The sequence below is a fragment of the Erythrolamprus reginae genome, chromosome 6, assembly GCF_031021105.1.
Source record: "Erythrolamprus reginae isolate rEryReg1 chromosome 6, rEryReg1.hap1, whole genome shotgun sequence".
Classification (NCBI taxonomy): Eukaryota; Metazoa; Chordata; class Lepidosauria; order Squamata; family Dipsadidae; genus Erythrolamprus; species Erythrolamprus reginae.
Genome location: NC_091955.1, coordinates 39,136,444 through 39,161,024, shown reverse-complemented (window position 1 = coordinate 39,161,024; position 24,581 = coordinate 39,136,444). Strand labels below are relative to the sequence as shown.

The 24,581-nt window shown below is 42.2% G+C and overlaps 1 protein-coding gene across 9 annotated transcripts in view; it reads left to right on the top strand.

Moving 5' to 3' along the window:
* Positions 1 to 24,581, top strand: part of SCAF11 (SR-related CTD associated factor 11) — a 176,403-nt gene that overhangs the window by 84,452 nt on the left and 67,370 nt on the right. For 4 of the 9 annotated variants that reach the window (XM_070755582.1, XM_070755585.1, XM_070755584.1 and 1 more), the window contains exons 11-12: positions 2,572 to 5,379; positions 7,685 to 8,031. In XM_070755582.1, coding sequence (XP_070611683.1) covers positions 2,572 to 5,379; positions 7,685 to 8,031 — 3,155 coding nt within the window. The remainder of the gene's footprint in view (positions 1 to 2,571; positions 5,380 to 7,684; positions 8,032 to 24,581) is intronic. The other 5 variants (XM_070755587.1, XM_070755589.1, XM_070755588.1 and 2 more) reach the window with 3 other exon arrangements.

The window sequence follows — 24,581 nt, the reverse complement described above, 5'->3', positions numbered from 1 at the left end:
GAGAAGCCCCCTGGCTGTTTCAAAAAGCAACAGCTGGGCGGCGGGGCTTCTCGGAGGCGGCAGCGGGTTCGTAAGATGGAAAACGTTCGTAAGAAGAGGCAAAAAATTTCTGAACCCCGGGTTCGTATCTCGGGTTGTTCGTATGGCGGGGCGTTCGTATCATGAGGTACCACTGTACTTGAAATCGGAGTGAACAGTACCCTGTTTCCATGCAGATGAAGTTTGCAGTGTCATCAAGGGCGACAAGTGTTTGGGCAACCCTAAAGCAATAGGAAACGGAGCAATTTACACCATTTCCAACCCTCTGAGGTTCATACAAATATTTTATGCCCTGATAGAGATTGGAAACTTTATCTGATTGGAAACTAGGTGCTTCACAATGGAGGTTTTCATTCCAATTTCAAGTGCCCTGTTTTCATGCAGATGACGTTTTTAGTCTCCCTCACTTCTCTGTCTAAGCACCAAGTGTTTGAGCAACCCTGGGGCAGTTAGAAACAGCAAATCACTCCATTTCCGCTCCCCCCCCCAGGTCTTTTAAACATTTGGTTCCTTAAAGGAGACTGGAAACTTTGTCTGCATGGAAATGAGGAACTTGAAAAGGAGCTTCTCTTCAGCAAGGGCCTTGAGGAAAGGCCTTTCTTGGAGCAAATGGAGTTCCAGAAAAATGTGTGCTCCCTGTTCTCTACAGTAAAGAGTTTTTGCAAAGTTGGCACAAGTCACTTGGCTTTAGTTTTACTATCTGGATAACATTGCGCAACGGTCCTGGCGCCTATAATAAATCGCATCAGTGGCCCACTCACGCTAACCCCTTGCCGCTGAAAAGCCCTCCGCAGGCCCTGAGCATGCTGTGAAAGTTTCAGGCTCCTGCTCACTCTGCTAGGCCTCTCCTCAACTACATGGTAATTAACTCAAGTCCTAGCCCTTTCTCTGCACCCTCTAACTCAAATTTTGGAGTCGCTCCAAATTGCTCCAGGGTAGCAGATGCCCCAGGACCAGGGGTTTGGGCCATCTGGGATTTTTCTAGTCATTAATTTGAACATTTCTGAACACAATGAAATGAAAATTGAAATGAAAAAATTGATACTTATTTGACAGGAATATTTGTAATCCAGTGGGTAAAAATAGAAATGTTTCTAATCCAATGAGTAGAAATAGGAATATTTGTAATCCAATAGGTAAAAATAAGAATATTTGTAACCCAATAGGTAAAAATAGGAAAATTTGTAATCCAATGGTTATAAATATAAATATTTGTACTCCAATGGGTAAAAATAAAAATATTTGTACTCCAATAAGTAAAAGCAGGAATATTTGTAATCCAAGAGGTAAATCCAATGAATAAAATCCAATGAATAAAAAACAAGAATATTTGTAATCCAATAGGTTAAGAATAAGAATATTTGTAATCCAATGAGTATAAATGAAACATTTTTAATCCAATGGATATAAACAAAAGTATTTATAATCCAATAGTAAAAATATGGGTATTTGTTATCCAATAAGTAGGCAAACCCAATGCTCCAAAAAACGCACACAAAAGTAATCCAATAGAAGAAAAAGAAAAACTTCTCAGTAATCCGAGAAAAAACCAGGAAAGACCCCCCAAAAAACAACAACCACAAGCCTCCTGAAATTTAAAAAAAAATAGATCCAAAGGGAGGGGAGTCCTCCCCCTAAAAAAGTCAAAAAGAGGGAGAAGGAAAGACAAGAAAAAAAACAGTGAAAAAAAAGAAAAGTGGAATGTATCCAAAGTAAAAATCAAAAAGGGGAGGGGGGGAAAAGAGTAATAGTGATTTATTTTCTTTCTCTTCTCTCTTTTTTTTTACATAAAAATAACACAGAAAAAGGAAGAATAAACAAAGGTCTTTAGAGAAAAAAGTCTTTTACACTGTCTTGGTCCAAGATTAAAAGAAGTCCCAAACATGACAAGAAAAAAACCAGCAACCGCAAAATCTTAACTTTCCCACCAAATGGTCTAGTTATGGGAAATTCTAGCTGTCAAGGTCATTGATAAGAGAATTTGGAAACTTGGCATTTAAAATGTAGCTTTATCTGCTCACCACATCCACTAGATGGCAGTATCTAGTGGATCTCCAGATTTTCCCCTCTCAATCCCAATCCTTCTAGTCAGGATTGGTGCAGGAAAGCACCCCCAAATTGCCGTGGAATGGCTAGCTTGGGAAGAAGCTGCCGACTCGCACGGACAAAGCCACACACACACCCTTTCATCTTTCTGAAGTTGATAAAATGAGGATCCAGATTGTTGGGGAAATATGCTGACTCTAAACAGCTCAGAGAGTGCTGTAAAGCAGTATTCAGCAGTATATAAGTTTAAGTGCTATTGCTGCACATGTGAGAGCTCAAAGGAAGAGAGTTAACATCGGCTGATTTTTATTGACTTCATTGACTGTAAACTGTAATATAACTTTTCTTTTAAAAGACTAAAAAAATAACCATCATTATAGCAATGATAAAATAACGGAATCTATTCTCATTGAATAATTTGTCTGTATTTCTAAAATAATAATTGTTTTTACTATGTCACAACAAAGTATTTTATTTAAATATTAGGATCTTCTAAATCAGGACATGTCGTTACATGTGTCTATGAAGGAGAAGAAGAAAAACAGACTTCCAGTACTACTGGCACAAAAGGAACAAAAAGGAAGATTTCAGATTCTACTCCCAGGAGACGATCTACCCGAAATATTAAAACAGAAACTTCATATCAGTGTCAGAGTTCACCAAAATTCAATAACACGGGATATGAGGCCAGTGGTGATGGTAGTGGTGATGGTAGCTCATTTGTGAATGTTTCTTTTACTGAATTGGAGCAATTAACCTCCAAACGGAAAGCTAAAAGAAATGTTAAACAGCAGGAACCTTTGGCTAAAAAGAAACTAAGAAGTTCTGGGCGTTACAGGAAAGCATCCAGTAATATAGATTTTGATGAACCTGATGAGACAGAGATAACTTTGATATTAGACAAAGACAACTTAGCAAACAGTGAAAATAGCACCTCTGACCTTACTCATAAAAATTATGTTGACACTGAATCTTCTAATGACTTAGAAAACTCCTATGTAGCATATAAGAACAAACCTAAGGAATGCTGCTGTGAAGGACAAGATACATTGGATATCTTAGAAACTGGTTCCTATGTTCAAGATCCTCCTTCACTTGCCTTAGAAAAAGCTTCTGGTTCTTGTGTTGAGGATCTTCCTTTGCTCATTTTAGAGGGAAACACTGAAAAATGTGAAGAAGTTGACACTGAAACTGAGAACAAGTTATATTATAAAAATACTGCTGAGCAAGATCAGCATTTAAATATTTCTGGACAACAATTGTATAATATTACATTTACTGATCAATCTCCAGAACTAGGTATCCCCACCATTGAATTGCCAGCAAAATTGGATCCTCTGGCAGTAACACATCAAATAGTAGAAAGTCATGGGAAAGAATTAGGGAAAACAGAATGCATGCTAATAGTAGATGATATTTCTGCTGTTTCTAGACATGAGTTGCTATTAGAAACAGAATCTGTTCCAGTAGCAGATAATTTATTGGCTGGTACGAGAAATGAATTCCAGGGAAAACTGGAATCTGATGCAATAGCAAATAAACTAATGTCTTGTCATAGAAATGAATTAGGAAAATCAGAATCTTCAGCAATAGATGGAATACTGGAGAAACCTATAACTGAATTTGCAGAAGAAATAGAGCCTCTAGATAATATCTCAAGTGAAGTACCATTGTATTCTTTAGGTGGGCAAGATGTTGAAATTGAAAAAAAAGAATCAAATGTATATATAACCAATGAATATCTAAATAATAATGACTTATTAATAAATATTTCCTCAGAATATAAACTTAATATGTCTTTTGAAAATGATAAAGCAGAAACTGAAATTAATACATCATCCAAGATATGTACTGAAGATACTAAACACTTTAACAAAGATAACAGTGAGATAATATCTATAGAATACGATTCATTTAATAGTAATCAGAATGCATCTCAGCTTGACCAAACATTAGCAAATGACAATGTAGAGCAAAAAGCAGATTTCTTACAAAATGATAGTAAATCTCTATTATTTTCAAATTTTGATAAGCACAAAGCTAAAGAAAGTTTCACGGATAAAAAGACACGAACCAGAAGATCACGATTTCATTCTCCATCAACCACTTGGTCCCCATCCAAGCGAGAGGCGAAAAGATCTCTATCCCCATTCTCCAACAGGGAAATTGTGGGGGAAGGTAGAATGTCTCGATCTCCCAAAAGGGATATTTTCAAAGAAAGTATGAGATCTTTATCCAAATCTCCTAAAAGAAATTGTGTAACATCTCCATCCAGTCCTCCCAGAACAAATAGTCTGAAAGAAGAGAAACAGTTGCTGCTGAGTTCTCCCAGAAAAGGTAATTTAAGAGAAGGAAGGGATTCTCCAACCAACTCTCCAAAAAAGGATTATATCAAAGATGGAGTAAGATCTTCTCGGATGCAAGCTAAGGAATCGCCTCCACGGCACAAATGTAGGTCTCCCAGTAGAGACAGAGCTAATGATAAAAATGAATTTAGAAGAGATAATGAAAGAGGGAGAAGTAAGAGGAGATGGTCACAGTCACGATCAAGATCTCGATCCAGGTCCAGATCCAGGCCAAGAAGTAAAGGGTCTTCATTACCTAGAAATGAGAGGGATAGCTATTCACCACTTCGATGGAAGGAAAGATTGACAAATGATAATTGGAAAAGCTTCAGAGGAAGTGATAGATACAAAAGAAATGAACAGCAGAAACAAACAGAGTGTACAAAAAGTGAAAGAGATGGTGTAATTAAAGATTCAGATATGCAGAATTCTTCCAATCAGTACAGAAAGGATTATCCAGACTGGGTGGTGGAAAGAATAAATTCAGTTCCAGAAACAAGGAATAGAGAAAAAGAAAATGGTAGAAATGAGCAACGGGAAGAAAATAGGCACAATGATTCAGGGGCTGTGTGGAGTGGAAATTATGGAGCAGGTTGGAATTCAAATCGTGGCAGAAGCAGCCGTGGCAGAAGCAACCGTGATAGAGGTGGTTTCACATATGAAGAGCAGGCTGAAAATCGCTGGCAAAATAGGAAAGTCCACTCAAGGACTGCAAATATTTCTGCTAATGAAACTTCTAGATTTCCAGAATATCACCCATTCAAGCGTAAAGCAGAACAAGATTTTACTTTTGATACACCTGCTGATAGATCTGGGTGGACGTCTGCGTCAAGCTGGGCTGTAAGAAAGACTTTACCAGCTGATGTACAGAATTACTATTCAAGAAGAGGTAGAAATTCTTCAAGCCCACAGTCTGTATGGACAAAAGAAGAAGTAGCATCTGAGCAAGGTAATTATTTTTCCTATGCCTCTTAACTCCTAGGTAGAAATCCATATGTAGTACCCAAGTCCCATTTTTTACAAATACTTGTTTGTAAACAGTATGTAAATATAAACTGTGTGCAAAATTATTAGGCAAATTCTATTTTGGCGGATTAATTTTATTATTGAACAACTATATGTTTTCAGTCAGTCCAAAATGTTAAACCTTAAACCTAAATATTTTAGAAAATAGGAGAATATCTATCTGTGTACAATTATTGAGCAACTAGTATGCAGAAATATTATGCAACTAAATGAGAAATGAACATTTGCCCATCTCGCTTGTTTATTTGCATCTGTTAAAGTAAGAATAATAACTTAAAATGTACAAATAAACATTTCTGACATTAAAAAAAAATCAGTGACCAATATAGCCACCCTTTTCAATTACAGTCATAAGCCTTTCCAAGTCGTCGTAGAGGGGCAGCATACAAATCTAATAAATTATTATTATTATTATTACTATTATTATTATTATTATTATTATTATTATTATTATTATTATTATTATTATTATTATTATTATTATTATTAATTATATTCATGGTCTGTATGTTTCTTGATCTATTGACAATCAACTTTTTGTGCAGCAGCAACCATAGCCTCCCAAACACTGTTCAGAGAGATATGCTGTATTCCTTTACTGTAAATCTCCCATTTAAGAAGATTTCACAAGTTTTCAATAGGTTTTAAGACAGGTGAGAAAAGGGAAATACTGTATGTCACTATTCTTTCATCTTTAAAGCCTTTATTGGCTAGCCATGCAGTAGAGTACTTGGATGCATGTGATGGATTGTCCTGCATAAAAATCATGGTCTTTTTGAAAGATGCAAATAGAATTTTATTGGCCAAGTGTGATTGGGCACACAAGGAATTTGTCTTAGTGCATATGCTCTCAGTGTACATAAAAGAAAAGATATGTACCACTGTACCACTGCTGGAAGTCTTGACTATTAAAAACCAGCAGTAGGTTTGGAAGTTTATTTTGAGTCCATATTCAACCTGAAAAGGTCCAACTAGCTTACCTTTAATAATAGCACCCCATACCAGTAACCCACCTGCACTTTGCTGGGTGCCTGAGTTGAAGTGATCCAGTCACGGGGCCATCCATCTGATCTGTCAAGAGTCACTCTCTCTCATCAGTCCATAAAACCATAAAAATCTGTCTTGGCCTAGACGTGCCGTTTCAACTTGCCTGTCCTGTTCAGTGATGGTCAAGTTTCAGCCTTCCTTACCTTGACCATGTCTCTGAATAAATCAGACTGATTCTAACAGATCCTGGATTTATCACAAACAAAACAAGATGGATCTGAATTACTGATAGAAGCTTAATACAGGTAATAGACTGCTCTATTTAGCGTTCATTCAGATTTACAAAAATGCTGATAAAGTAGCTGATAAAATGCTGATAAACTAGTCCTTAAATGTATGACCTTTGTAGCACCCCCAGGGTCATGTAATCACTATCTGCAAGCTTCACAGCCCACTTCCAACAAGCAAAGTCAATGGAGAATATAGCAGTAAAATCAAAGTCGTGGTCATGTGATATTGCATTTAATGATCATGGATGATGCACTTAATGACCACAGTGAATTGATGATATAAGCTTATCATGATCATATGATGTTTTACCGAATGATTGCATTGCATAGTGATAATAACTTTAATAACTTTAATATTCTATCACTATGCAATGCAATAATCCTCACTTAATAACTTTAGTATTCTAAGTGAGAATTACCTGTAAGTAATTTGGTATGGAATCTCCAATTAATGCCTCAATAAATATTATTAAATTTTAATGTGCTAAACCATTTGATATATTGGGACTAATTTTAATAGTATATGGGGAGTATGAGTGAAAGAGACAGATCTGGTATAAGACTCTCTTCTGTTCATGGACATGGTTTACTTTTTGGGAAGGAGGGATAATGTTTTTGTATATGTTTTTAAAAAAAATATGTGACATACATACATACATACATATATATATATATATGTGTCACAAGTTTTTTTGCTGAATTTGAAAATTAAGGGAGACTAGGATAGATCTAATTTGGCCTTATTTTGGCCTCACCAGCTAGCCATACCCACTGGGATTTGAACCTGCAACCTTTGCCTCGTAAGGCAGAGAATTATCCTCTAGGCTACAGTATCCAATCCCTTCAGCTCTGCACCAGGGAAGGGTTACATATTTTGTGTCGAATCACCCTGGTGTATTGAAGGAACATCACAGCTCCTTATATATATATATATCTGTTCCTCTCTGATAGATCCAAACTTCAAAGACCAAACCAGCCAACAAAATGATCCTTCTCAGCTACCAGTAAATGTGTTGCAACCTCAGATGAATTTAATGACATCAGTAAACACACAGCATCAGCCAATGAGCATCTTCCCATATACAATTGGTGTTCCTACTCCTATTATGAACATTCAACACAATCCATTTAACCTTCCTCCACCAATGCCCATGCATCTTTATTCAGGACTGCCTGTTGTCCAGGTAGCAGCTTCATCCAGTGTCTCTCAGGGACTACTACCTCCTCCACCACCACCACCACCTCCATCTCAGCAAATTAACTTCATTGCTTCCCAACTTGACGGACAGCAGTTGCAGGTACCTATTTTAGTTGTAAAGGATCTTCCAAACTGTCAGTATATGTAAAACGTAGTACCTTGTTTTTAATGCCAAATATTTTTATGTATGTATGGCTGTTATATTAGGAATACCGAAGTTTATTAATTTGGAAGCTTGCTGAAAAATATTCGCTTGTATTCCAAGATACTTGAGCTCTGGATAAACAGCATGTGTATATGTTGATATATTTTAGCAAGCAATTATTTTTAGCATATCTTCTAATTGTGGAGCCAAGTCATCCTGTAATGGGTGTTTCTGGGTCTGAATTAAAATTCTGGTTATATTGCCCCTATCTGCATTCTGGCCTTGTTCTGCTCTAAAGAACATGGTTACTTTCCAGTTTCTCCATAGCCAAACCAAGTTCTTTCCTTTTTTATTTCCACTTACCCCTCAGCCAGCATTGTTTGTCTATAGATGTCTCAGAGATTGTTAACAAATCAAGCAGACTGAGCCCTAGAGGTGTGGCGGTGTACTCATCATGCATTTGATAATATATGGGTACATAGGTTGGCTTTTGATGTTATATGAATCAGACTCAAGGTTCTTATTAATACTTTGGGAAACATGAAATTTATTTATTTATTTATTTATTTAATTTGTATGCCACCCCTCTCCGCAGACTCGGGGCGGCTCACAACAGCAACAGAAAATTCTGCACAGCAATGTCTTGAATCATATTTATTTATTCAATTTTTATGCCACCCTTCTCCTTAGACTCAGGGCGGTTTACAACATGTTAGCAATAGCACTTTTTAACAGAGCCAGCATATTGCCCCCACAATCCGGGTCCTCATTTTACCCACCTTGGAAGGATGGAAGACTGAGTCAACCTTGAGCCGGTAATGAGATTTGAACCGCTGACCTACAGATCTACAGTCAGCTTCAGTGGCTTGCAGTACAGCACTCTACCTGCTGCGCCATCCCAGCTCTGCACCATGATTTCTCCAGGGAAATGCAAATTAAATAAACAATGTCCACCTGCATACTATCTGCAACTGTCAGTAGGGCTGTTTCCAGTTCTCTGGGAATGTGAATACTGTGAGTGCTGAAGAGGAAAGATGCTTGACAGAACCAGTACCCAATCCCTCTTTCGCCCTTCATCAAGGAAATCTTCTTGATTGGCTCCACTGGGAATTATGCCATAGAATCCCCACTCTATCCTATGCTTCAAGAAGCCCCAGGAGTAGCTATGAATTGTTCAACTGTATCACAGCTATCCTGGTCAAAACTGCTGTAATCCATATCCATCCCAGTGGAAAATTCCTCTCCCCAGTGCCTTACTGCAGAAAACAAACTTGATTCCACCACTCCACTCAGTCAAGGAGGGAGACTTAGGTAACATATGATTCAAGACATCACTGTGCAGAAGGACCGTTGAACTTACCTGAATGGTCTTCTCAATGCACTGCGAGGAGAGTGATACTTCAGCCTTATTGGTTAGGGACTGAGTTAAATTAACATAATAATTAGCTCTGCCCTGTAGTCACCCCCATCACCTCAGTCAATAAAAACGAAGGAGTAATGCAATAAACATAACTTTATTAAACAAACTCAAACAGTAACTGTGCCCCTGGGCTAACGGCCGGGTGGGTTTGGACTCTCCTCGCAGCGCATCGAGAAGACCGTTCAGGTAAGTTCAACGGTCCTTCTCCAATGCACTGCTGCGGAGAGTCCAACATGGGATATACCCAAGATTAGGATGACAGGGCGGGAGAAGGCTGGGACCAGGGGCGCAGAATTGTCATACACCCTCTGCAGCACTCTTTGGCCAAAGGCTGCTTCATTTGACCTAAATGAGTCAAGCTTGTAGTGTCTGATAAAGGTATCTGGAGCTAGCCAAGTAGTGCTCGACAGATGTCCTCAAGCAGGGCCTGTGTTGCCCAAGCTGCCGATGTCGAGGCACTCCTTATTGAGTGGGCAGTAATGCCTGAAGGAACTTGTAGGTTTTGAGATTCATAGGCAGATACAATACATGATCTTACCCAACGGCTAATCGTTGTGGGTGTTACCTTGGTACCCATTGACGAAGGTAATAAAGATAGGAACAAAGCCTCTGTCTTCCGGAAAGATTCAGTTCGTCGTATATATATTTCCAGGGCTCGCCGAACGTCTAATTTATGCCAACGTAATAGTAATGTATTTGAACTATGTGTGCAGAAATCCGGTAACGTTAGTTCTTGTGATCTGTGAAAGTGTGTATTGATATTTGGCAGAAAGGTTGGGTCTAATCTCAACACTACTTTGTCAGGGTAGAATATGCATAGGTCAGGCTGGACTGACAAAGCCGAGAGTTCCGATACCCTCCTTGCCGATGTTATGGCTACTAAAATGGCTGTCCTGATTGACAAGAAACGTATTGGTATCTGATGGAGAGGTTCAAATGGTGGTGTCGTCAGCGCTTGAAGAACCAATGGAAGGTCCCATGTTGGGTACCTGTGTACCACTGGAGGTCGTAAGTTGGCTGCGCCTCGGATGAAATCCCTGATCCAGGGAACATGAGCCATAGATTTCCATGCGTCCAGTTTGATAATAGAGGAAATAGCGGCCAGTTGTCTGCGCAAAGTGTTCGGCGCTAGTCCTCTGTCGAAACCTGCTTGTAAAAAGGCCAGTAAATTTCCTAATGACAGACATTGAGGATCCGACTTCAAACCACTGCAAAAACGACAATAGGCTGCCCAAGTGGCCTGATATATTCTGGTGGTGGATGGTCGGGGCTCAGCTTGTATGGTGGCTATGACATTGTCTGGTAAGGCAGCCCATTTCATGAGGTCCCCCTCAATCTCCACACGGTTAGTTTCCACCACTGTGGATTTGGGTGGAAGACTGACCCCTGGCTGAGGGAAACTCGACGGTTGGGAATTCGCCATGGAGGTAAAATGGCTAAGTCCATCAGATCCACGAACCACGGACAACAAGGCCAATATGGAGCAACCAGGAGAATTTCCGCCTGTTCCAAGAGTAACTTGGCTATCACCTTGGGGATGATACAAGTAGGTGGAAACACATAGAGCAGACCCTCCGGCCATGCTGCTCTGAGTGCGTTGACATCCTCGGCTCCTGGTGAAGGGAACCGGGAAAAGAAACGTGGTAGCTGAGCGTTCAGAGGCGTGGCGAACAAATCCACCAGTGGCATTCCAAACTTGTTGGTAATCTCTTGAAAGGCCTCTGTCCCCAGACGCCATTCTGCCAGATTGAGTGTTTCCCTGCTGAGCCAATCCGCCTCTGTATTTGATGTCCCTGAAATGTGCTCAGCTCTTATGGATGCAAAATTTGCCTCCGCCCAAGAGATCAAAACCTCTGCCTGTTCCATTAATTTGCCCAACCTTGTCCCACCGTGATGGTTGATGTGGGATCAAGTGGCCACATTGTCCATTAGAATGCCCTGCATTTGCGATTGAAAGACTTGTAGCGCTAGAAACACTGCCCTTAGCTCTAAAAAATTGATATTCACACCCTGTAATTCTTCCTGAGTCCACAGTCCTTGTGTCGTCCGGGATTTGAAATGTGCCCCCCAACCTCTGAGTGCTCGCATCTGTGATAACTATCACTTCTTGATGTTCCAGAAACTGGGAACCCTGTAGAATCATCAATGTCCGCCACCAATGGAGTGATTGTCTCACTTTCCTTGTAACAGTCACCAATCGAGTGGAGTGGCTGATGTGTTTTCTTTGAAAAGGAAGAAGGAACCACTGCAGTGGCCTGGTATGCAGTTGAGTCCAGGGAACAATGTCTATGCATGAGACGAATGTCCCTAGCAACTGGGATAGAAAGGCTAGGGACACCCGTTGTCGATGTTGGAGATAGCACACCATGTCTTGAATTTTCTGCCTGCGGTCATTGGAGAGGAAAACCTTCCCCAAGTGAGTATCTATCACCATGCCAAGATGTGGAAGGCAGGTGGTGGGCTCTAAGTGACTCTTGTTCTTGTTTATGGTAAAACCATGAGTTTGTAGAACTTGCATGGTCAGGCTGAGATCCCTTTGTGCTTGTGAAGGGCTCCTGGATAGAATTAACACATCGTCTAGATACGCCATGAGGCGCACTGAATGGGTTCTCAGCACCGCTGTCACAAGGTCCAACAGCTTTGTGAAAGTCCTGGGCGCGGATAACAAACCGAAGGGCATTGCCCGATACTGGAAATGGCAACCTTCTGTGCAAAACCTGAGACATTGTCAGTGATCTAGATGTACTGGCACATGTAGATACGCCTCCTTCAGGTCTATTGATGTTAACCAATCTCCGTGTCTGATGGAGGAGAGAATTGAACGAAGGGAATGCATTTTGAAATGTTAGTATTTCACGAATAAATTGAGCTGTTTTAAATTTAGAATTAGACGATAACCCCCCTGAGGCCTTGGGTACCATGAAGACAATTGAGTAGTACCTTTGTCCTCTCTAATCCGGGGGAACCGTTTCTATTGCCCCGATTTCTAGCAAGTGGAAAATCTCCTCCAACAAAAGAGTTTGCTTCTGTGGACAGAGGATCCCGGGGCATTGTAAAAACCGTTGAGGGGGTGTTTTGATAAAATTTATAGGTCATAACCAACACTTTGAATTGTGACCAGAAACTGATCGGCAGCCAATGCAGACTGTGGAGTGTTGGTGTAATATGGGTATACCTGGGGAAGCCCATGATTGCTCTCGCAGCTGAATTCTGCACAATCTGAAGTTTCTGAACATTCTTCAAAGGTAGCCCCATCTAGAGAGTGTTACAGTAGTCGAGCCTTGAGGTGAGTCCCAGTCCAGGTAGGGCCGCAACTAGTGCACCAGGCGAACCTGGGCAAATGCCCCCCTCACCACAGCTGAAAGGTGGTTAGAAACATAGAAACATAGAAGACTGACGGCAGAAAAAGACCTCATGGTCCATCTAGTCTGCCCTTATACTATTTCCTGTATTTTATCTTACAATGGATATATGTTTATCCCAGGCATGTTTAAATTCGGTTACTGTGGATTTACCAACCACGTCTGCTGGAAGTTTGTTCCAAGGATCTACTACTCTTTCAGTAAAATAATATTTTCTCATGTTGCCTTTGATCTTTCCCCCAACTAACTTCAGATTGTGTCCCCTTGTTCTTGTGTTCACTTTCCTATTAAAAACACTTCCCTCCTGAACCCTATTTAACCCTTTAACATATTTAAATGTTTCGATCATGTCCCCCCTTTTCCTTCTGTCTTCCAGACCATACAGATTGAGTTCATTAAGTCTTTCCTGATACGTTTTATACTTAAGACCTTCCACCATTCTTGTAGCCCATCTTTGGACCCGTTCAATTTTGTCAATATCTTTTTGTAGGTGAGGTCTCCAGAACTGAACACAGTACTCCAAATGTGGTCTCACCAGCGCTCTATATAAGGGGATGACAATCTGCCTCTTCCTGCTTGTTATACCTCTAGCTATGCAGCCAAGCATCCTACTTGCCTTTCCTACCGCCCGACCACACTGCTCACCCATTTTGAGACTGTCAGAAATCACTACCCCTAAATCCTTCTCTTCTGAAGTTTTTGCTAACACAGAACTGCCAATGCAATACTCAGATTGAGGATTCCTTTTCCCCAAGTGCATTATTTTACATTTGGAAACATTAAACTGCAGTTTCCATTGCTTTGACCATTTATCTAGTAACGCTAAATCATTTACCATATTACAGACCCCTCCAGGAATATCAACCCTATTGCACACTTTAGAGTCATCGGCAAATAGGCAAACCTTCCCTACCAAACCTTCCCCTATGTCACTCACAAACATATTAAAAAGAATAGGACCCAGAACAGACCCTTGTGGCACACCGCTTGTAACCTGTCTCTGCTCAGAATACTCGCCATTAACAATAACTCTCTGATGTCTATGCTTCAGCCAGCTTGAAATCCACTGAACTATCCAGGGATTAAGTCCAATCTTCACTAATTTATCTATCAGCTCTTTATGTGGAACCGTATCAAAGGCTTTGCTGAAGTCCAGATAGGCAATATCCACGGCACCACCTTGATCCAACACCTTTGTGACATAGTCAAAGAACTCAATGAGATTAGTCTGACACGGTTCTCTAATGTAAGTGTGGATCGAGGAGGACGCCCAAGTTGCGGACCCTCTCTGAGGGGGTCAGTAGTTCCTCCCCCCAGGTTTATGGACAGACAGATGGAATTGTCCTTGGGAGGCATAACCCACAGCCACCCCGTCTTATCAGGGTTGAGTTTGAGTCTGTTGACACCCATTCAGACCCTAACAGCCTCCAGGCACCGGCACATCACTTCCACTGCTTCGATGACCAGACATAGGGTAGAGATGTACAGCTGGGTATCGTCAGCGTACTGATGATACCTCATCCCATGCCCCTGGATGACCTTGCCCAGTGGTTTCATGTACATATTGAATAGCAGGGGGGAGAGGACTGACCCCTGAGGTACCCCACAAGGGAGGAACCTAGAGGCTGACCCCCCACTAACACCGACTGTGACCGACCAGAGAGGTAGGAGGAGAACCACTGAAGGAAGGACATTGCCTCCCACCCCCAACCCCTCCAGCCAGCGCAGAAGGATACCATCGTCGATGATATCGAAAGCTGTTGAGAGGTCAAGAATCATCAGGACAGAGGATAAACCCCTGTCCCGGGCCCACCAGAGATCATCCATCAACGCGACCAAAGCAGTTTCTCTGCTGTAGCCGTGCGTGAAACCCGACTGCTGAGGCCTAGATAATCGGCTTCTTCCAAGGACCGCTGGAGCTTGAGCGCCACCACCTTCTCAACAACCTTCCCCATAAAGGGAAGGTTGGAGACTGGACAATAGTTGTTAAGAATGGCTGGGTCCAGGGAAGGCTTCTTGAGGAGGGGGCGCACAAGTTCCTCCTTGTAGGTAACCAGGAATGACCCCCTCCACAAACATGCGTTGACAATCTCCTGGACCCAGCTCCGTGTCACCTCCCTGCTGGCCGAAAGCAGCCAGGAGGGACACGGATCCAGCAAACAGGTGACAGAACTCACAGCTCCAATGGCCTTGTCCACTTCATCAGGTGTCACCAGATTAAACTCTTCCCAGACAGATGGACAAGGACGGGCCCCAGTCACCTCGACTGACTCATTGTCAGTTGACTCTGTTATCCAATCGGAGTCGAGGTCTGCCCAGATCCGAGCGACTTTATCAGCAAAAATGTGTTAAAGTCCTGGGTACTGCCCTGCAAGGGCTCCCCAACTCTTCCCTGGTTAAGAAGGGAGCGGGTCACCCTAAACAGAGCAGCTGGGCGAGATTCCGCTGATGCAATCAAGGCGGCATGATACGCGCATCTTGCCGCCTTGAGCGCCACTTTGTAAGTCTTAATGTGAGCTCTTACAAGTTTTCGGCCGGATTCGGACTTTCTCTTCCTCCATCGCTTCTCTAGACATCTCTTCTGGCATTTCAACTCCTGGAGCTCCTCGGTAAACCAAGGAGCTCTCCAGGGTCTAGTGCCATAGAAAGGTCGCAACAGCCCATTCCGGTCAAGAGCCTCTGTCGCAGTCTTGTTCCAGGCCCAGCAAGAGACTCTGCCGAACTGTGGACAAGTGCATCTGGTATAATCCCAAGCGCCCTTTGAAAGCTCTCTGGGTCCATCAGGCATCTGGGGCAGAATCACCTATTCAATTCCGCCTCTTTGCAGGGGAGGATTGGAGCCAGAAAATCAAGCCGCAGTAGAAAATGGTCTGACCATGACAAAGGCAACACTTCTACGCCCCTTAGTCTCAGACCATTACTCAGTTGCTCAGAGAGGAATACCATGTCGGGTGCGTACCCCCCCTTGTGAATCGTACCCTGTGCTACTTGAGTCAGGTCGATGGCTGTCATGGTGACCATGAACTCCTGCGCTAGCCCAGAGGTTTCACCGAATGACAATAAGTCTGTGGAACCCCACCGCCAGCCCGGCTACCTCCTCAAGCAGCACAGGCAGGGCTGTTGACATGCAGGTACATGAGCAACAAGCCCACCTGAACCCCTAAGTCCAACTTCACCAGGAGGGACTTACAGTCCGCAATCTCTGGAGCAACGAGTCTATGTAGGCAAAGGCTCTCCCTGGCTATAATAGCCACTCCTCCCCCCCTTACCTGGGGTCGAGGCTGATGCCATATCTGAGAGGAACTCCTCCTTCTTGGTCCAACCAGGTTCCAGTCACACATGCTAGGTCGGCCTCCTCCTCCAGGATCAAATCCCGGATGAGGAGAGCTTTATTTACCACCGACCTGGCATTGAGCAGCAGCAGTCTGAGCCCAGGGCCAGAATTACACTCGTCACCAGTGCTCTGAGTTGAGCTCCTGGAGCCGGAACAAGGGATCGCTATTAAGCAGCGATCCCTCCTTCCCCTGGAATGACTAGCTCCGTGGCTCCTGCCATATCTGCCTCTCCCCAAGAGCACCGGGATATTCTGACCCTCACGCCTCCTCCCCTCCTGCCTCTCTAACGTCAGGTGGGCCAAATATGTCATTCATACCATTCCCATTCACCTCATCCATACCATTTTATAAAGATTTTCTTTGTATGGAGTTGCCAGTGTAAGTTTACAGTTTAAGTTCCAGAGTTTCTCCCTTTCGTTTAAATATATGGGGTAACCGAAATTTTGGGCCCATGCTATCGTTGATGGTTTAACTTGCTCCCCTACCATTAGTTATTTAAGAAGTAAACTAAATTTTAGATATGATTTTAACCTCTGATCCCAGTAGGATCTTGTCAAGCTCATTATAATTTTGGAAACCGACGTATCTTTTATCCTCCTTAAATTTTGATTTGATTTGGAGATAATTTATCCAATCCAACTTAATTCCGTTGGTCGTCAGGATCTGTTTGGGTAATAAGTCATTGTTTTCATCTAAAATCTGTTGGTATCTAATTAGCCTGTCCTTTGTCCACAAGGTTGGGTAGGTTATGGCCTCCAAAGGGGATATCTACTTAGGAGTTGCTGGGTAATATTGCTTTTTTATTTGGTTCCAATTGTTTATTATACTTTTTTGTATGTAATGTGACGTGAAATATTAATGTTTTTTATATTTATCAGTTCCTAAAAATGTGTTCCAACCAGTTTAGAGGTCAAAGCCATCCAAAGTTAAGACTTGAGTTTTTTAGGAGTATCCAATCTTGTGTCCATTTAAGAATCGTGGCTTGGTAATACAATTTGATGTTTGGTAGACCAAAACCCTCTAGGGGGTCTTGTAATAACTTTAATTTCATACTTGCTTTCTTTTTTGACCAGATAAATTTACTAATTTTTTTGTTCAAATTGGTGAAGAAGGTTTTTGGAAGTTTTATTGGGGCGACTTGAAACAGGAATAATAGTTTAGGAAGAGTGTTCCCTTTGATTGTGGCAATTTTACCCATTAGAGATAGCGGAATTTTAGACCATCTATCGAAGTCTTTTTGAATATTTTCATCTACAGCAGTGGTTCTCAACCTTTCTAAGGCAGTGGCCCCTAATACAGTTCCTCGTGTTGTGGTGACCCCCAACCATAAGTCTAGCACCAATTCTCCCAACAAAGCTTTGAGCTGATTGGCAGGAAGGTCAGAGAGACACCCCCACTGTAAACGCCTGATTGGTCGGATTGTATGAATATGTTCCAAGATGCCAGAATAGAAGCTTTAGTTTCTAATACCAGGAGAAATTTGTCTTTTCCCAGGGTCTCAGGTGACCCCCGTGAAATGGTCATTCAACCCGCAAAGGGTTGCCGACCCCCAGGTTGAGAACCACTGATCTAGAGTGTCATAATTTTCTTTTCTTATTGAACTGCAGTTTGCTGTGAACCTAAATACAGTGATACCTCGTCTTACGAACTTAATTGGTTCCGGGACGAGGTTTGTTAGGTGAAAGGTTTGTAAGACGAAACAATGTTTCCCATAGGAATCAGTGGAAAAGAGATTGCATGCAAGCCCAAAACTCACCCCTTTTGCCAGCCGAAGCACCCATTTTTGCACTGCTGGGATTCCCCTGAGACTCCCCTCCATGGGAAACTCCACCTCCGGACTTCCGTGTTTTTGTGATGCTGCTGGGAAATTCCAGTAGTGCAAAAACAGGCACTTCGCTGGCAATGGAAGTCCGGAGGTGGGGTTTCCCAGCAAGGGGAGCCTCAGCGAAATCTCAGCATCGCAAAAACACGGAAGTCCTTGAAACCCCACCTCTGGACTTCCGTGTTTTTGTGATGCTGCAATTTCGCTGAGGCTCCCCTCGCTGGGAAACCCCACCTCCGGACTTCCAGCAAAGCACACGTTTTTGCACTGCCGGGATTCCCCTGCAGCATCGCAAAAACACGGAAGTCCGGAGGTGGGGTTTCCCATTGAGGGGAGCCTCAGGGGAATCCCAGCAGCGCAAAAAACGGGCGCTTCACTGGCAACAGAGGTACAGAGGCGGGGCATCCCAGTGGCTGTGGCTTGGGTTTGTAAGGTGAAAATAGTTTGGAAGAAGAGGCAAAAAAATCTTAAACCCCGGGTTTGTATCTCAAAAAGTTTGTATGACGAGCAGTGTTCCCTCTAATTTTTTGGGGGGGTGGGCGGAAAAGTATAGTGTCTGAGCAGCAGTCCCTTTGGGACTGGGCGGCACAGAAATAATAAATAAATAAACAAACAAACAAACAAATAAAAAACCCACCCTGTTTTGCCTCAGAGAATTTCAAAATAAAATACTGTACTGTGTGTCTATAACAGTGAGCTCATAATAGGGCAACTCTATCAATATCAAAATGCCACTTAAATAGTTGAGCTAGTTTCAAACTAGATTTTGATTTTCTTTCTCTCTTCCTTACTCCCATTCTTTTTCTTTCTCTTTTCCTTCCTCTCTTTTTTCTATCTGTTTCTCTCTCTTCCTCTCTTCCTCTCTCTCTCCTTCCCTCTCACTCTTTCCCTCTCGGCTTCTGGCCAGGTTTGGAAAACTCTGAGTTGATGATGATTTTTAAGTGAACGATTGCTCACTGCTCAGCTTAGAGGGAACTATGATGACGAGTGGTTTGTAAGACGAGGTATCACTGTATCTGATTTTTTTTTGCTATCTTTATTTTTAATAAATTTTCTAATTTAATATTTTGTACTTGAGACATATTTTTGTAATTATTTTCATTTTTTCTTTCTTTATTTTTAACCCAGTTATTTCCCCAAATGTTTCAATTTCGTTAATCAAATTTTTACTTCCATCAATGGGGTCTTCCATATGTCGTCTGCAAAGGCTTGGACCTTGAACTCTTCGTTTCTTATTTTTAAGCGCTTGATTTCTTCTTTATCTCATTTTTTTTTCAGTAGAGTTTCCAAGGCCAAGATAAATATCAAAGGTGCCAAAGGGCAACCTTGACGGACACCTTTCCTTATATTGATTTGAGAAGTGATCTTATTATTTAAAATGATTTTAGCTGATTTATTTATTTATTGGATTTGTATGTTTGGAATAAATTGATTTTATTAAGTTTATAAAGTTATCTCCAAATTTCATTTCCTCGAGCTGATTTATAAAGAATTTCTAATAAATACTATCAAAAGCTTTCTGGATATCCACAAAAATTAATCCTAATTATTTATCTATTCTTTTGTCGTAAAATACCAATAGATCCAAAATGATTCTTGTATTATTTGAGATATTACTTCCTGGAAGGAAGCCGTTCTGATCAGGGTGTATGATTTTATTTTTTTAAAAATTGAATCTCTCTGCCATGATGGAAGCCAATAATTTGTAGTCTGAATTCAATAAAGATATGGGTCTATAATTTTGTATATAATGGGTATCTGTATCTTCCTTTGGGATTAACATAATATATGCTTCCATGAATTTGGCAGGTTTCCGGTTTCTAAGATGTTATTATAAAGTTCCAACAGTATAGGCTCAAATGTCTCATGCATTTTTTAATAAGTTTCAATAGGGATACCGTCCGGTCCAGGGGATTTATTATTTTCATGTTTGTTTAGAGCATTTCTTAACTCTATGTTACTTATTTTATTGTTTAGCATTTGTCTATCTTCTTCGGATATAGTTGGTGAAGATAGGTTTACTATATAGTTGTTTACCAAGTCTGAATTAGGGTTTCCTGCATTATAAAATTCCTCATAAAAGGCTTGGGCGACCTGTTTCTTATCCTTATTATTTGTTTTTAGTTCACTATTTGTATCGTATAACGCACTTATTGTTCTGCCTGCTTTTTGTTTTGCTAATTTGTAGGACAGCCACCTTCCTGGTTTATTTCCAAATTCAAAAAATTTTGCTTTACTTTCTTTATTTTACAAGCAAGTTCCTCTTGGGTTATTAAATTTATTTTATGCTTTACTAAATTTAATTGTCCTAATATTTTATTGCTTCCTGGTTTATTTTGGAGGTCTTTCTCAAGTTTTCCTAATTCAATGTTTAGAGTTTTTAAGGTATTTTGTTTTTGTTTTTCCTTTTTTGACAAATAAGCAATTGTTATGCCTCGAAGATGTTCTGCCGGGCTCTCTGGTAGAAGCCTCCCGAAAATTCACGGGTATAAATTTCAGACACACACACGTTTGAAAATTGAAAACAATGTCCTTTATTACAAAATTCAAAAGAAACAAAGCACCCTTTTTGTATTGCAAAGAGCACTCTTCCCCAAAATAACCTTGTCGGCTGTACAAGTCCCTTAATCAGTCCTTAAGTACTTGGCTAGTAGCTGTGAAGAAACATCACAGCCCTCCTTCTTCCCACGAAGTGAAACACACACACACTTTACTCTGCTTTGGTGTCAAAGACGTGAAAAATCCACAAAGTTCAGACACAGCGAGGCATGATCCTGAAGAACTGCGATCAGATAATCTTCCACAACGGCCAAACTAGCACGCTGCTATTTATAGCAGCAGCTCTACTTACTGGAGCCCCACCCAAACACGGGTGGCCTCTCTTATCTCCTGTAATATTTCCTCAATTGGTCTCTTCTATGCATAAGTCTGCGCCTGTGTGGGTCTAACACTTCATCATCTTAATCGACCGAAGATAATGGTGATTGGCTTCCTGGGCTGTGTGCCAAGTCCCCCTCTTCTAAGTCACCCCCACCTTCTTCGTCCGAGGAAAATGCACTCCCTGACTCTGCCGGCAACAAAACAGGCCTAGGACATGTTGACGTTTCCCCTGCCTCCACCTCCACATTCCCTGGGGCAGGAGGTGGGCAAGAGCCAACCACAACAGAAGATATGCCTTCATTGTGTCCCAAACATTTTGAAAGAAGTATTCCTATCATTATTTATCTGATAGAATAAATTTAATTCTTTTACCATGGTTTCATTGTAGTTCTTATCTTTGGTAAGGTCCATCTTTGATTTGTTCTTTTGCTTAAATCTCACCATTTTAAGAATACAGGGTTGTGATCTGATCATGCGTTGGGTAAGATTTCTATGTTTGTAATGTCATTTATTAATCCTACACTGGTCCAGGCCATGTCTATTCTTGACCATGATTTGAAAGGATGGGAATAGAATGTATATTGCCTATTATTAGGATAGAAATACCTCCAAACATCTTTTATCTCGCATTCTGATTTCAGTGTATCAAATGTTGCTGGCAGTTCTTTCCTACGTTTATGTTTTTTAGGACTTTTATAGTTTTTATTTTTATCGCTTACTGTGTTGAAATCGCCAATTATAAGTCTATCATCTGTAGAAATTTCCTGTATTTTTTATGTAAGTTAAGAAAAAAGGAAGATTGGTTAAATGAAGGAGCATATATTGCGATTATTGTTATTTTTTATTTCCATTTTGTATTTGTAATATCACAATTCTTCCATTTTCATCATTATAAATTAATTTTGGATTAAATTTCTGTTTTATATATACGGCTGCACCTCTTTTCTTGACTGAAAACAGAGACACAAAGAGAGCCCCCAACCTAGGGAAGGATAATACATCAGTTTGTTGTTGTTTTTTTAATGTGAGTCTCTTGAAGACAAATAATATCTAAATTTTGATTAATCAATTTGTGATAGATTTTTTTCCTTTTTTGCGGGGAGTTTAATCCGTTTACGTTTATTGACAAAAGTTTTATTCCATCTTCTTGGTTTTCAATTTGCAAATTATCTTGGTTTCTCTTTTTTGGCTTCTGCTCTTGCCCTGGTTGTAGGTCCTTGTTGCTTGCTTTCATCTTGGTTTTGCTTATTATTTCCAATTGTGTCTTGAATAGCTTCCATCCTAGCATCTAGCCCAGTGTTTCCCAACCTTTTTTGAGCCGCAGCACATTATTCATATTTTCAAAATCCTGGGGAACACTGAACGGGGGGGGGAGGGGCGGCTAAAGAAAAGTTTTGACCAAAAAAAATCTTCCTCCATTTCGCTCTATTTCTCCCTCACTCTTTCTCTCTCTTCCTTCCTTCCCTTCTTTCTCTCCATCCCTCTTTCTTTCTTCCTCTCTTTTTTGCTCTCTTTCTCTCTCCCTCCTTCCCTCCCTATGTCTTTCTCTCTCCCTTGCTCTCTCTGCCTCTCTTGCTATCTCTCTTTCATTCTCTCTCTTTCATTCTCTCTCTGTCTCTCTTTCTCTGTCTCTCTTTCTCTCTCTCTTGCTAGCTCTCTTTCTTTCTCTCTTTCTCTTTCTCTGTCTCTCTTTCTCTCTCTCTCTCTGTCTCTCTTGCTCTGTCTCTCTTTCTTTCTCTTTCTCTGTCTCTCTTTCTCTCTCTCTGTCTCTCTTGCTATGTCTCTTTCTTTCTCTCTCTCTGCCTCTCTTTCTCTGTCTTTCTTTGTTCTCTGCGGCGGCCGTCAAAGGTTTTTCTTATTTTAAATGTTCCGGGTGGCAGGGGGATGCGGAGCCCTAACGCACACACACCCGACATTCCAAATCCTGCCTCAGCTGTGAGAAGAAAAAAGCGCTTGGTGAAGGGACTGCAAGAGGGGCCGGGCGGGCGTTAGCAGCCGGATGAGGAGGACGAGAAGCCGCTGCAGCCACCCCCAATCCCCCCCTTCCCTGGGTGCCTTCCAAAGGCCCCTGGAAAAAGGCAGGAGGTAGCAACGAGGCGCGAGGACAAGCAGGCAGCTTGGCAGAGGGGAAGCGCTGAGGGGCTCTCCTCCTTCCCCACCCCCGCGCTTCTCTCCCGCCCTGGCTTTTGCTTCGCCCGCAGATTTTTCCCGCAGTTCAAAAGGAGGCAAGAGGTGGCCTGGATGAAATTGCCGGGAAATCATGGGGCGAAGCGAAAACCAGGGCGGACTCGCAAAGGCGGGCTCAGGCTGCATGAGGAGAAAGAGGCGGAAGGAAAGAAGGCGACGGCAGCGGGACCTGCAGCTCGGTGGGCGTCTCCTCGTGGGATGGAATCCTCTCTTTCTCACGCTACTCCCACCATGGCTATGCGCAGTCCCGGCGCCCCTGGCTGAAGGTCGTCCTGTGGCTGGTCTTGGGCTTTACAGTTGCTTCCTGGTTCCCTCTCCTCCCACCGCCTGTGTCTACCGCCAGCGCCTCATTCCTCGGGCCGGAGCTGCCGCTTCCTTCCAGGCAGCCCAGCCACGCTGCCGTAGAAAGTGCAGAGGTTATTGCCGCTGCCTCTGCCTCCACTCAGGGAGCCATCGTGGTTGAGCTGAGCGAGAGGAAAAGGCGCGGTGACCACGGTGGCTCCCTGAGTGGAGGCAGAAGCGGTGGCAATAACCTCTGTGCTTTCTACGGCAGCGTGGCTGGGCTGGCCGGAGGGAAGCGGCAGCTCCCACTTGAGGAGCCCAGGGCAACGGCCGCCGGCTTGGTGGGAGGCGACGGCGGGAGACACAGGCGGTGGGAGGAGAGGGAACCAGGAAGCGACTGTGAAGCCCAAGACCATCCACAGGACGACACTCAGGCAGGGGCGCCGGCAGCGCCCCGCCCAGCTGGAGCTTCCCTAGGAGCCTCGGGCACACCTGACCACCGGTTGGGAAACGCTGATCTAGCCGACCTACCCTTTCACCAATTTTTTAAATTTCTTCCTTAGTCCCTGTCAAAGTTTCATAATTTTGGTCTATAGAAAATATGTCACTGACTTTAAACGTGCTGTTTTCCTTTCCTTAGGCTTTTCCTTAATTACATCCATACACCATCTGCAACACTCCAAAAAGAAACTTTCTTACCCTTCCTGCTGTCTTTTAAATTTACCTTCCGCACTTTGGTAACTTTGTAAGAAGTAACACAGGATTTCCAGCAGAGTCCGATTTGGTATCTAACCAGTTTAAGTTCTCTTGTCTCTGCCCTTCCCCAGTTCTTTAACAAAGCTTCAAAACACAGCCTTTAAAATACAGTCGCCACTTGCTGTTCTCCAGGCAAAACTCCACTTCGTCTCCAAGGATACACAGCAGAAAGGGATCTTTCAAAGTCCACCTCAATCAATGACAATCTGTCCAAATTCCTCCAAATCTTTTCACGATCTCACAATCTCACCATCTCCAGCCGCATCTCTTAATCATTCCTCCAATGGCATCAGATCGCCATGTCTCCGGAACAGCCAAAGCCGATCTCTTTGGCGCTTGACCCAGAGATATCCTCCACCATCCAGAGAGCATGTCTACTTCTCCATGGGCACAGGATCTTCCCCTTTCGAATCGCAATTCCTACCGATTTACGATCGCCTCTGGCAGTCAAGAAAGCAAAA